Source organism: Pipistrellus hanaki, assembly GCF_964339955.1.
Source record: "Pipistrellus hanaki genome assembly, chromosome: 7".
Lineage (NCBI taxonomy): Eukaryota > Metazoa > Chordata > Mammalia > Chiroptera > Vespertilionidae > Pipistrellus > Pipistrellus hanaki.
In genome coordinates, this window is record NC_140509.1 from 46991301 (window position 1) to 47005117 (window position 13817).

Below are 13817 nucleotides of genomic sequence, written 5' to 3' on the forward strand. Positions count from 1 at the left end.
TGTGAAAGACAAAGAACATCCAGGTCAACCTGGATGTTTGAAGACCAACAATTACAAGCATTATTGGATGAAAATAAGTGTCAAACTCAAAAACAACTTGCAGAAAGATTAAACATTGCTCAGCAAACAATTTCTGATCGTTTTCAAGCAATGGCGAGGATTTTAAAGGAAGGAAAATTGGTACCACATCAACTGAACAAAAAACAAATGGAATACTGAAAAATCATCAATAAAATGTTGTTTCAAAGGCACGAAAGAAAGCATTTTTTGCATCGAATCGTGACTGGTGATGAAAAGTGGATTTATTTTGAGAATCCCAAATGCACAAAATCATGGGTTGATCCAGGTGAACCATCAACATCGACTGCAAGGGCAAATCGCTTCGGAAAGAAGACAATGCTTTGCCTTTGGTGGAATCAGGAAGATGTATTATGAGCTTCTTAAACCAGGTGAAACAGTTAATACTAATTGCTACTGACAACAAATAATCAATTTGAGCCACGCTTTGATCGTGAAACGACCAGAATGTTCCAGAAGACACAGCAAAGTACTTTTGCTTCATGATGACGCACTATCACACACTTCAACCAGTTAAAGACACTCAAAACAAGAAAAGTTCTGTTGGGACGGTAATCACAGATTACCTGAAAGATGGGGGAAATGTGTAGCTAGCGATGGACATCACTTTGAATAAAGCACTTTTGGTGTTTCTCTCGAAATTATACTAGTATGTCCTTCACATCCTTTGTTAAGTTTATTCCTATGTATTTTATTCTTTTGGTTGCAATTGTAAAAAGAATTGCTTTTTGTTTTGTTTTATTTTTTTCATTTCTTTTTCTTAAGTTAAATTGTTAGTTTATAGGAAAGTAGTAGATTTTTGTACATTGATTTTGTATCCTGCAACTTTAATGTACTTGTTTATTGTTTCTAATAGTGTTTTTGTGGAGTCTTTAGGCTTTCCTATATAAAAAAATCATGTCATCTGCAAAAAGTTACACTTTTACTTCTTCCTTCCCAATTTGGGTGCCTTTTATTTCTTTCTCTTGCCTGATTGCTCTGGCTAGGACTTCTAAAATTACGTTAAATAAGAGTGGTAAGGTTGGACTTCCTTCTTTTGTTCCTGGTTTTAGAGGAAGAACTTTCATATATATGATTTTTTTTTTTTTTTTTTTTTTTTTTTTTTTACAGAGAGGAAGGGAGAGGGATAGAGAGTTAGAAACATCGATGAGAGAGAAACATAGATCAGCTGCCTCCTGCACACTTCGTATGGGGTATGTGCCCACAATCAAGGTACATGCCCTTGACCAGAATCAAACCTGGGACCCTTGAGTCTGCAGGCCAATGCTCTATCCAATGAGCCAAACCGGTTAGGGTGAGCTTTCAGTTTTTTAAATCAATGTTTATATTTCCAATTAAGTTAAATTAGTTCTCTGGCTCTTCAGAGTTTTGAATTGGCCTGCTTTTAAGTGGAGGCATCTAATGGGAAGAAACCCAGCTTCTCTCTGTAAAGATGCTTAAGAAAGAATATTTGGTTGCTAATACATACTCCAGTCCCAAGTTGCATGCACCCTCTTTGTGGAAACAGTGGGAAAATCCCGTTCCTGAGCTGTTTGTGTTCTCCGCTCTTACTTTGCAGAGCTTGGCTTTGTCTGCCTCCGCACGTGCTCCTCTCTCATGCGGTGCTGCCAGGCACTGCCTCAACACCTTGAGCCATGTCTTGGCTATGCACCTAGGGACCTGAAAGGCACTGACCCCAAACCCACCCACAACCCATCACACCCCAGAGTAATTTACTGGGATGCTGAAATCATATCCAGGGTCCTGAAGCAGTTAAGCTTGCTTCATAGATATACTGACCAGAAATAATGTCTTCATCCAGAAGATGGTATTCAAGTTTGCTACAGAAGCTCTATATACCAGGGTTACATCTACTTTCCCCTCACAGAAGAATTTATCAATCCTGAAAAATAATATTTGGAGAATGAGCTTAAACATTACTTGGGGGGGAAAAATGGTGCTGAAGTAAAAATCTTCAACATTCACTTTATAAAATCTGCTGAATGAGAAGCCAGGATGTTTTTATTGAATAGCTGGGAGCAGCCGGCTCTTGGGTATTTGAGTTGCAACGGATTTTAGTGGTCACCTGAGGTAACCTTTATTGTAAAGAAACACTTATTACTTTTCAGTTGTGTTGGCAAACAGCTATTAAGCACTGGTCTCTTATGGCTGGTTCCTGACATTGAACTTGATTCCTGTTAGGAATATAATTAAAGTGTCATCTCCCACCAAAAGATACAGAATCTAAAATAAAAAAAAATAAAAAATAGGTAGCCGTGGTGATGATGCAGCTGTTACTTGAAGAGCTGTTTTTACAATATCTTCATTATGCATGTTATCATTTAGAGCAGCATTGTCTAATGGGAGTGTGATGGAAGCCACATACATAATTTTAAATTTTCTAGCAGCTGAGTTAAAGAAATGTAAAAAGAAACAGGTGACATTAATTATGATGACATCTTTATATATCTATATATATTATTGATTTTTTACAGAGAGGAAGGGAGAGAGATAGAGAGCTAGAAACGTTGATGAGAGAGAAATATCGATCAGCTGCCTCCTGCACACCCCCTACTGGGGATGTGCCCACAACCAATGTACATGCCCTTGACCGGAATCGAACCTGGAACTTTTCAGTCCGCAGACCATCTAGCCAAACCGGTTTCGGCTAATTATAATGACATCTTTAACTCACCATACCCAGAATAGTATTATTTTGGCATATAATTAATATAAATATTATGAATGAGATATTTTATATTCTATTTTTCTTACTTCCTGCATTCAGTTTATGTTTAACTCAGCACATCTCAAATCAGAGTAGCCACATCTCAATGTGCTTGTAGCCACATGTGGCCAGTGGCTACCATGTTCGGCAGCACAGATTTAGAACATATTCCTTCAAATATTAAAGAAATAAGTACATTAAAATAGAATAAACTATTTTAGAAAGAGTTCTTAATACTTTTAGACAACTAGAAAAGGGGGAAAGTATGTTGAAAACTACTTAAATAGGTCAGTGGAGTAAAATAGCTATCTGATGTATTAATAGTCTGCATTTCTTATTGGAAAATATTGATCACATGTTAATGATCACAAGTTAAAAATTAGGGCAAACTAGGACACAGTTTGCCTTGTAACGAGTAAGTTTTCTATCAACAAGCCTGTGTGCCCACTCCGATTCCTGCAGTTACAAGACAAAGCTTCCCAAGGAGCCAGGCCTCTCTGGAGCATGATCTTAGAGGCCTGGTTATGAGTGTGAGAACTTGTAGGGACAAGTAAAAACCCCCCAAAATGAAACATTGCTACAGAAACTCTTCGAAAAAAAGGGAAAGATTACCACTGGTTGTCTGAGGCTAATAAAAAAACAAAGAACTATTATATTATAAATCGTCCGTCTTAGGTGGACTCAATATAGAATTATTTATAGTGGGAATCTTTTCTGTGAGAGTTCTTTATTTCCTGAGACCTTTCATGTAAATATCTGTGTTTTCATTTCATTAAATCAGGGTGGATTATTTTTACTCAAAGATGTAATTTGAAGTTTTGGAAAAAGAGAAGAATTAGTCTATTTTCATATAGTTTGTGTTATCTACTCATGACTCTCATTGTACCTGCCCTCACATCATCTTTAGTGGAAAAAACGTATTGCCTAAGAGCTCTCAAATAAGGTAAGGGTAGGAAAATTGTCTTCATTGGTAAATGTTTCTAAAAAGTTGGAAAGTATCTTAGTCAGTGGAACCAGAAACCCCTTTCAATCCCTTTGTTAAGATGTCTTTAAATATATAGATTTTAAGAGGGACAAATTGAGGGGAAAAGGTGAATTCTAAAATAGCAGTTCTCTGCTCAGAGCCTTATAATTAAGGTTTTGGGTGCTTTTTTTTTTTTTTTTTTTTTTTTTTTTTTTTTTTAAATTCTCAATGGAGTGCAGTCCCATTTGTCCCACTCCTGTCATGCAAACCTCAATCTGAATTTCTTGCCTGCTCTTCCTTGGATTGATTTCTAAGATATTTTCCCCCCTTTTTTTTGGCACCCAGGAATTAAATATCTTTAATTACTTGGATCTGTACAGACTTGCTGACCTCTTTAACCTCACTTTGTTGGAGAAGGCAGTGATCGATTTCTTAGTGAAGCATCTCTCTGAACTCCTGAAGAGCCGCCCAGAAGACGTTCTAACGCTTCCTTATTGTCTGCTTCAGGAGGTCCTGAAGAGCGACCGCCTAACCTCCCTGAGTGAAGAGCAGATCTGGCAGGTAAGGGTGCTCTGCATGGGGCTCTGTGGGTGTGGAGAGGGCACGAAATGATTAAAAGTTAAAGGATTGTCCTGGCCGGTAGCTCTGTGGTCAGAGCATTGGTCCACAGAGCTGTGGGTCATGGATTCGATTCCTGATCAAGGGCATGTGCCTGGGTTGCAGGTTCGATACCTGGCCCCACTCCTGGGCACATGGGAGCTACCAATTGATGTGTCTCTCTCACTTTGATGTTCCTCTCTCTTCCTCTCCCTTTCTACCTCTCCTTCCTCTCTCCCTCACCCCTTCCCTCCTCCCTTCAACTGTCTAAAAATCAATGGAAAAAATATCCTTGGGTGAGGATTAACAACAAAAAAGTTAAAGTATTGAGGGACAATGAGAAGTATTTTGTTTGGTTTGGTCCTTACTGGACTCGAAGTCTCAGAAGTCATGCTCCTTGATGGACAAGTAACTGAAGAGCTAGCCTGTGACGCTTGGAGGCCTTAGCCAGCTCAGCCTCCCCTCGGGATTCGCTGGGGAGACGCCTCAGGGTCTCCCCGTTACTTCCCAAATCCCCAAGCCAAAGGCTTTGTGTGTTTTTTCTTCCGATAAAAGTATTTTCTTAAATTGAATATGAGAAGGATGGATTGTCAAGTGGTACTTAGGCAGTTTCAAGACTAATGGAATCAGAATAAGTTCTGGGCTTGCCTATAAACATTTCAGAAACAGTCCTTTGTTGCAGCGGAGAGCAACTGAGACCTTAAACCCAACGAAGCTCTTCTGGCACTGCAGTGGAAAATCTCCCTCCTTGGTTTCATGCCGCATTCATCGCTGTTTCCTGAGCCCTGCCTTTTCACCGGCATGGCATTCTTTTTTGAATGCCCTTTGTCTCGGGAAAGGAGGCTGTGTTGTGTTTTCAAGTTGATTGTTCAACTTAAATTCTTCTCCGCTCGCTCGGCCCCAGTGGCTCTCCTCGAACAATCTGCTTGATGTCTGGGAAACCGTCAGAGCCCATCTTCCCCCTGTGTCTAAAGGCTGTCTCACTCTCGGAAACACGGGCAAGCCATCTTGTTACTCGTAGGGCAGCATACCTTCAAAATGTCATGCTCATGTGAAAAAATACATGCAGACTACTTTGGGGAAAATAGGAAGTTTTCTATAAACTGATAAGGCAGTGAATTACCAAATAGCATTCAGAGAACCAATAGCCAAAACAGAGTGATACCTGGCCATTAGTTAAATCCAGTTCTGACTCTGCAGATTAATTTTCTGATGTCTTTCTCCTTATTTCTTCCTTTGCATTACTTTAATCAGCAACTTCTTTCTTCACTGTTGCTTCCATCAGTGATGGTAATGAGAGCTGTGGTGTACTGAGGACTTTCCAGACATGGGTTCTTTTCAAACTTTTGACTCATCCCAGCAGGCCTGAAGGATGGCTGTTATCACCCCATTTAACAGATGAGCAAAATAAGGCTTTAGTGCCTTGCTCAGGGTTACAGAGCAGAGCAAGCCTTCGAGCCCAAGTCTGCTGACAGCCTGCCCTCATTGCTGCCGTGTTCCACACCACCTTGGAAAACAAAATATCGGGCACAAAAATAAGCTCTAGTTTGTGTGTTTTTTTCTGCTTCTTAGGTATTTCTCATAATGTTTGTTCAGACAGAGGTCAAAAGTGTTTGTGGAAGATGAGTTTTGGATATAAATTTTAATTATCTGGTATTCTCCCTGTAAACACAAATCATCAGAATTTGGGGGGCAATTCAAAGTGGGAAATGGCTACGTTATTTTTCTTTGCTTTCCCAAAGGGGAAAAGAAAGACTTGGAATGAATTCTGCATTTAATTGTTTATAACTGAACTGAGATCTGAACCAACCATCATCCTTGTGGCTTCTGCTTCTTTTGGGATCATGGATGAAGGCACTGCCAGAGATGGACATGGCAATATGCACAAGTCTAGTCTGAGTGTCCAAAAATCCACACTGTCCACTTTTATGAGTTACCACAATTGCCTCTCTAAAGGTTACTAATATTATAATGTCAAATTTTAAAAACGGCTTTTGGCTGCAGGCAAATTTTTTTACACCTGGTCCTCAAGAAAGAATTAAAAGATTCACATAAATATGGTCAATTTAGGCTTTCAGCAGGCAATAAGAAACTGTTTGTGCTTTATTTTAGTATATAAGTAATTCCCTCATACTCAACCCAATAGAGAAAAATCAAATCAGACCAGCTATATTGCCTCAAGTACAGTTAAGTTCATCATTTTTGCCGAGGTTATACTAGTAATGCAATATACCATGGAAGAATCTAATATTCAGCCCAGGGTGAAGATTGGGTATGCCAGAGGATTAGTGTCAGGGTGCTTTATAGAAGTGAAACTTGATGGACAGGCTGGAGACAGATCTACAGAATCTCATTAAATTGCTGAATTGTTCATTACGGAGTGTTCTCACTGTAATAAAGTGCTCATTGACTTTGACAAATCCCCATCCCATGTCTTAAAGAAGAACGGTGAGGCTCACGGTGTTGGCGAGGAGAAAAGAAATTGGCACAAAGTCAGATAGGTAATATAAAAGTGGATGGAGGGTAGTGCAACTTTGATTAATGTGTGCAACTGGTAACTTATGGGAGAGCCCAGTAAACACCCCCCACACACACACACACACACACACGTGTGTGTGTGTGTGTGTGTGTTTATACATGTGGCACTTCCACAATCTACTGACAATATAATCTGGGACATTCCCTTTATTTTGGTGAAAGGTCTTAATTTCATTCACTAGACTACAAGCAGTCTGTCTCTGAAGACGTGTCATAAGGACCTTCAATTTATCCTCACTGAACAAACTCTTTTTCCTTTTTTTCTCCTGTCCCTTATTCAGTCTCTTTCCTGATAAAATGTGCTGCAGGCCATAATAGCCATTCTGTGGATCTGGAAACCTGTGAAATCCCCCAAGATTATGCCTTATATCTGTTCTTTTATTTTCATCTGACCTTTTCAAACTTTATCTTAAGTCTCTTCTCTCACAGAAGGTTTCTTCATCCCCCATAGACAATTTTTTCCTCCCTTCCATCACCTGCAACTATTTGTCCTGTTAGTGTAACTTCACTTTATATTCACAGGTGATGTAGATACTGCACCCTATATATAGGTATGTGGTGTATAAGGACACAGAAGTCCCCTCAAAAAAATTTCTGTATAAAAATTCAATTCAGTTCAGCTCAACAATTTGGCTTTACAGTTTCAAGGCCAGCAATTTCTCAGGTTCCAGATGGAAGACACAATTGATTATGGGCTCAAGAAAGGAGGGGCTAAAAATGACAAAGCAGCTGAAGAGGAAGCATGGGGCATGACCTGGCGAGTCTCCACCATTTTTATTCTGCTTTGGGATTTAGACCTAACTTAGGGCTTTGTTTCAGTAGGACCCTGTTAAATTTCTTCATATAGATTCAACATATAGCTTCAGACTATTGAGCCAGGATCCTGCTATAAAGTCTGGAGTGGAATAGTGAAACAATCTCCTACCACGCCCACACATCGGGCCTGTTTCCATTTGCACAGGAAGCTCTGGCTAATCTCAGTTTTCTTCTGAGGAAAGGGGGATCTCTGCCTTTCCTACCTAAGATCGTCTCTCAGCAGAATGAGGGGGAGATTGCTTCCCATGGGAGAACAGTTTTTAGAAAAAGCCTGAATATAATATAAGTGCTAATGTTTGCTAGCACAGGGAAAAGGTGTGGCTCTCTCCTTCAGGACTTGTTGAGCACCTACCAAACGGCCCAAGCCACACTGCAGTGGAAGGTGCGGTACAGGTTTGCTAACTCCATTCCCCTCTCTCCAGCCTCACCCCATCTGGGAGGGATCCTTATGATTTCAAATCATTGATTCAGCTCCCTGGATTATTATTTTTTTTTCTAAAGTAGCAAAACCAAGAACCATCTTTTTAAATGGCTATAGATATTGTGTGGAAACAAAAATGAATATTTCATGAGTGTCTATTATATGCTATGCACAGGATTAGAAGCCAGATCTTGAGTAAAAAGCTTTATAAAGATGTTTAGTGATTGGCTTAGAAAGATTTGGTTTCCTCTCTGAATGTAGAGAAGTTGTCGTTTCCTTTAATTATGAACTTATTAACTGTTTTTCTACTCTTAGTGAAAAGGGCATATTGTTTATCAGAACAATCCATGTATTAATGTTTTTCTTCCTTTTTAACCTTGTGTTTTGAGCCTAACTTTGCCTGGATTTAATGGACCAAGCATTTCAGTGGTCACATCACTGACATCAAACATGATCAGACCTTAGCAGGGAGAGTCTGCTTTATCTTAGTTATATCCCATTTTAGCACGGCAAGAGAGACCAAATCACCTGGTTTGGGATTGGGGCTGATCCTGTGTGAACATTGGTCTTTGAGTCTACATCCCCAGAGGCAGACGCTGTGCCTATTTTATTTGCATTGAACGCTGCCATGTTTTACCCTTGCACTCTATAAATAATAAATAAGGACAATAATGTAGAGTTTTCACATTAAAATATATTGGATGGATAATAAGACAGCCTATTATTCCTATAAACAGTTGGATTTATTCTAGGAACACTGGTATACAAAATGATTTTGGCCTTTTAAAACTGCATCTTTTCTTGTATTTTTGTTGGAAATTTGCATCCGTAAGTCATATTGTCAATAGCACATGTATTGCATTTCCCTAGAGATGTAAGTCACATGTTGCATAGAGAACCACAAAAGTAGTGTTTTTTATGGTCCTTCCTGGGCTTTTATCTACACCACAAGATGACTCATTTCACAGCTTGATTTAATCATGGTCCTCAAAAGAAGTTCCAGCAGGTGAACCCAAACCAAAAGCTACTGTAGTATTTCATAACAGGTGGAAAATAGAAGACACTAGTATTGTACTCAGTTTTTATATTTGATCTCTTAGATGATAAATTGACCCAAATACACCTCTGGCAAGAGAGAAGTTAGGACTTCAAACAGCACTTACTATATGCCCAACAATATCATCATATTACATTTAATACTTTGTATTTGATTATCACACCAGTTTTGAGAATGCTTCTGCATGTATCATTGCTTCGCTCTCCTGTGGTGCAAATGGGGAAACGGAGGTAACAAAGTTAAAAATCAAATTCATGTCTTCTAATTTGGAGGCTGTTTCTACTTTGGTCCACAGCTACTGAATTCATAAGAGAAACTCAAAAATACCTGGGAGTGATGGGTACAGAGGTGAATCAAGTTAATCCTGTGACTTTAAAGGAAATCAGGAAGGGCTTGACTGAACATTCCTGTTCTTCGGTGTGGTGCCCACAGATGAAGAGGGCATTGAGTGGCCTCCTCTGCCTGCTTGTCTTTGCCATGTGACTCGTTCTAACTGTGCGTGGTGACATGATCTTCGTTCATTCTTTCACTCGTGTCAGAGAGTTACTGAGGACCCACTCTGCCCGGCCACTGCTCCGTGCCGGGTGCCGGGCGGGCCGTAGGGGAAAAGGCTGACGTGGTCCAGCTTTCACGGGTTTTGGAGTCGGATGTGGAGCTTTCCTTGCAGCTCTTCCTCAGCAGGCCCAGTTCCTCCCCACGGGAGACTCACCTGCGCCAAACAGTTTAATGATTTCTGTGCTGACTTCGGGCTTGTTGAGACAGTACTGCTATATCAGAAAATACAATGCTTTTGTTTGGCTATTTCAACACCAACCTCGACTTTATTCATTGTTAGCTCCTGTTTATTGTTGTGCCCTTAAACAGCTTTGCAAACCATTGTCAGTCCATGGGGTGAATCTCACACCTCAAAGAAATCAGACTGTGGGTGATCATTGAGTAAAAAAAACTTCCCCGTAGTGTTCTCAGTTTAAACACTTGGACCTTGGTTACTAGACATGGAATAAAATTCTATGGCCTGAGAACACGTATCCACAAACAAGATTGTCATCTTTCATCAAATTCCTGCTCTTCCTCAATGCAACGTCCTATGTGTATGCCATTGCTATTTTTTTTCCAAGTAGGCACTTTTTGAGCATCTTCATGATGTCTCCTTTTATTTTTATTTTTTACTTACTATTCCTTAAACTAACTAATTGGGTGCCATTTCTCTACTTTCTTCCTGGAAGTTCTGGTAGCTCCTCCCAGCTACATACAATATTTTCTACAAATGTGATGAGGACATCTCCACTTCCTTTTTTATGAGACACTAATGGAGAGAATAAACAGAGGCTCCTTCACACCCCAAGTAGCACTGTGCTGGAGGATGCTTTATCCTCTGAGGGCCCCCAGCTAGGCACCGAGCAACGCTGCTATTTCAGGGCTTGGCGCTTGCGTGTGTATTTAGTCATCCATCCTCATCTCTGTGCAGCTAATTCCTCTGTGAGGACTCATCCCCAAGGAGCTTGACAGTGGTCTTGCAGTTGTTTGCCTGGGCTGTGTGCCTGTGTGAGACGCATGACACATTCATTTCCGAGGGACTGTGCTCCAACTAATCCTCCGCTCTCCTCGGTGCCAGAGCTGTGCGTTCTCAAGTAGCTGTGAGGGACAACGATTATCCGAAATTACAGGAGACCTGACTTGTATTCATGGAGTGCCATTCCCATGAGTTAATAGTTTTTTGTTTTTTGTTTTTTTCTTCTTCTTTTTTTTAATGAGCACAACAGCGTAACAAGGTGATTCATGAGATATGACGTATTTATGTTCCCTGCTTCTAATTTTCGTTGTGATTCATGTTGTTTCCAGACTGATATGTTGTTATTGCTGCTGTGAGAAGGAAAAAGGATGACTGGAGAATATTACTTATGCATTGGTGGCCTGCAGTAATATTGCTGCTACCAGGATTATCAGGGATTTAAAAAGAAAACCCAACCATGAGCTATACATGAGGTAGAAACCCCAAGGCCAGGCACAGAAGTTAATAAGTAATAATAACAAAATGCTCTGGGAATGTGGCTTAGTTTATTGGAGCATCATCCTGTACACCAAAAGGTTGCGGGTTCGATTCCCAGTGAGAGCACATACCTAGGTTGCAGGGTTTGATCCTCGGTTAGGGTGTGTATGGAGGCATAACCAACTAATGTATCTCTCTCTCTCTCTCTCTCTCTCTCTCTCTCTCTCTCTCTCTCTCTCTCCCTTTCCACCCCTTCCCTCTTTTTAAAATCAATAAAAACATATCTTTGGGTGAGGACTGAAAAGAAAATATCCTCCCCATTAAAAAAATAATAAAAATAGTAACAATAATAATTCTTTACAGTCTTAGTGAGTGTTATATTTTAAAAGCACTTTTACACATAATTTCATTTGAGTCTCTCATCAACCTTTAAGGTTGATAAGTTAAGTGTTATCCACATGTTAACAAGTGAGGAAACTGAAGCTCACAGAGGTTAAGTGATTAACTCACTTCACAGTGTAAGTTTTAATGTAGGTCTCACTGTGTTCTCTTGAAAATACACCAAGTCTCTAAGAAAACAGAACCTCAAAGTACCAGCTACATCTTGTCATAAGTCAGAGGTTACACTAACCTATAGTGGGTGAATCAACAGTATACATTTCTTAATAAATCACCTAGTTCTGTTTTCACCTATTGTGCAGCTTTGTGGGAAATTGCAGAAATTACTCCAATAAAAGTAGTACAAGAAAGTGTGCTGAGGGTTTTCAATATCAGAGCAAAGAAAATCGGCATTTTAGCTGTTTTTGTTCAGGAAGAATGGATAGAGAATTCTGACCGAGGCAGAGAACAGCTCTTCATTCCTTCCTTTAAGGTACAAAATGATGGAGTATAAAGCAGGAAGAAAGGCCCATAAGGAGGATCACTTTAAAATCCGATCAAGAGATTTAGATCAGCCAAGACCGGTTTGGCTCAATGGATAGAGCGTCGGCTTGGGGACTGAAAGGTCCCGGGTTCGATTCTGGTCAAGGGTCTTGGTTGCGGGCATATCCCCAGTAGGGGGTGTGCAAGAGGCAGCTGATCGATGTCTTTCTCTCATCGATGTTCCTAACTCTCTCTCTCCCTTCCTCTCTGTAAAAAATCAATAAATATATTTTTTAAAAAAAGAGAGAGAGAGATTTAGATCAGCGTGAAAGAGAACCTGGAGTGCCATTATTTTTTGCTGCGCTGGGTAGACAGTGTGATGAAAATCTGCAGGTGCTGTTAGAGACTGGATGGGATGAATGGGAATGATTAGTCATTATATATTCATTTTACACCCAGTAGATTGAAAATGTAGAAAGTTATGCAGCAGAAATCAGTAGTCATGTGATGGCCTGGTGTGGGGTTTATGAGACAGGGAATGTTGACATAAGAAATGTCCAAACCTCTTGAGAATTTTTGTAAGAGTTTATTTGAGCCAAACTGATGACAATGCCAAGAAGCAAGATCTGAAATGCTCCAGAGAATGACAGTTTTTCAGTTTCTTTTATACAATTGGATTAAGGAGGGAACATACGGAAGATTACGTGAAGGTGGGAGAAAGCAAGGCACAGGATAGTTAACAAGCTTATGGTCTCCCTTGAGGGTGGTTACACCTCTGAGGGGCCTGAAAAAGAGGCGTTTCACAGGCGTGTTAACCTAGGTCAGTGTTTTTCAACCTTTTTTGGGCAAAGGCACACTTGTTTCATGAAAAAAATCACGAGGCACACCACCATTAGAAAATGTTAAAAAATTTAACTCTGTGCCTATATTGACTATATATAAAGTAATTCTCTTGAATAGGAATCAAATAAACACAAAGAAAGTATTTTATAATTACTTTATTATGAAATATTAAGTAAACAAAATAGTGAAAAATTATAAAATTCTTGTCTTGTCTGCACCTATGGCACACCAGGCAACATCTCTAGTGTGCCGCGGAACAGCGGTTGAAAAACGCTGACCTAGGTGCACCAAAACAATGGGCAGGGCTTGCTTACTGTGACAATGAACCTTTTGTAGGCCTGGGATGTGGTTAACCCACCATGATCTGCCCAGTTAGGAATTGGTGATCAGATCATCCTGTGAAGTTGCTTTTGTTCACTGAACTTGTACAAACCCTTTTTTTCATCCTCAGGAGAAAAATATATTAATTTATTGGAAGTGTTAGTCTCTTTCCAATAGCAATGAGCCTGAAGCCCATATCCTGCATCCCCAGGTTATTTCTATGGGAATCGTTAGGAGGCCAGGCGAGTGCCCAGTAACCATGTGTCCATGCGAGTTGGCCACGGCAGGCCACAGTCATTTCTTGTTCTGGGCATTCTAAAGAAGGGATCTGAACTCAGCTGTGGAGTGGCCTAGAGGCTCTCGAATTATTTATATTCCAAAGAGACATCTGGAGAAGCCTTGATGTTTACCGTTGAATACTGGTGCCCTTACACCCTGCTTCTCCCACCCCTGTTTCCAGAACTTTGCTACAAGCACAAATGAAAAACACCTCGACTTGACACACCTGGGAGAGAAAGGTGGCCATTCTAAGATGGTAAACAGGGGAAGCATTCATAAGTAAAGGTGTTTCGTGGGCTTCTTTTGTGCCCATAATACAGAGCAATGTGTTCTGTGTGGTGAGGT

General features: G+C 40.2%; 1 protein-coding gene across 11 annotated transcripts in view; it reads left to right on the forward strand.

Moving 5' to 3' along the window:
• The window catches only part of KLHL32 (kelch like family member 32), a 172651-nt gene that overhangs the window by 110151 nt on the left and 48683 nt on the right, over nt 1-13817 (forward strand). For 5 of the 11 annotated variants that reach the window (XM_084889267.1, XM_084889270.1, XM_084889263.1 and 2 more), the window contains one exon: nt 4095-4310. The exons of 1 other annotated variant lie outside the window; for it this stretch is intronic. In XM_084889267.1, the coding sequence (XP_084745393.1) occupies nt 4095-4310 (216 nt within the window). Of the gene's footprint in view, nt 1-4094; nt 4311-13817 lie in introns of those variants that run through there. 5 more of the 11 variants (XM_084889272.1, XM_084889273.1, XM_084889268.1 and 2 more) reach the window with 2 other exon arrangements.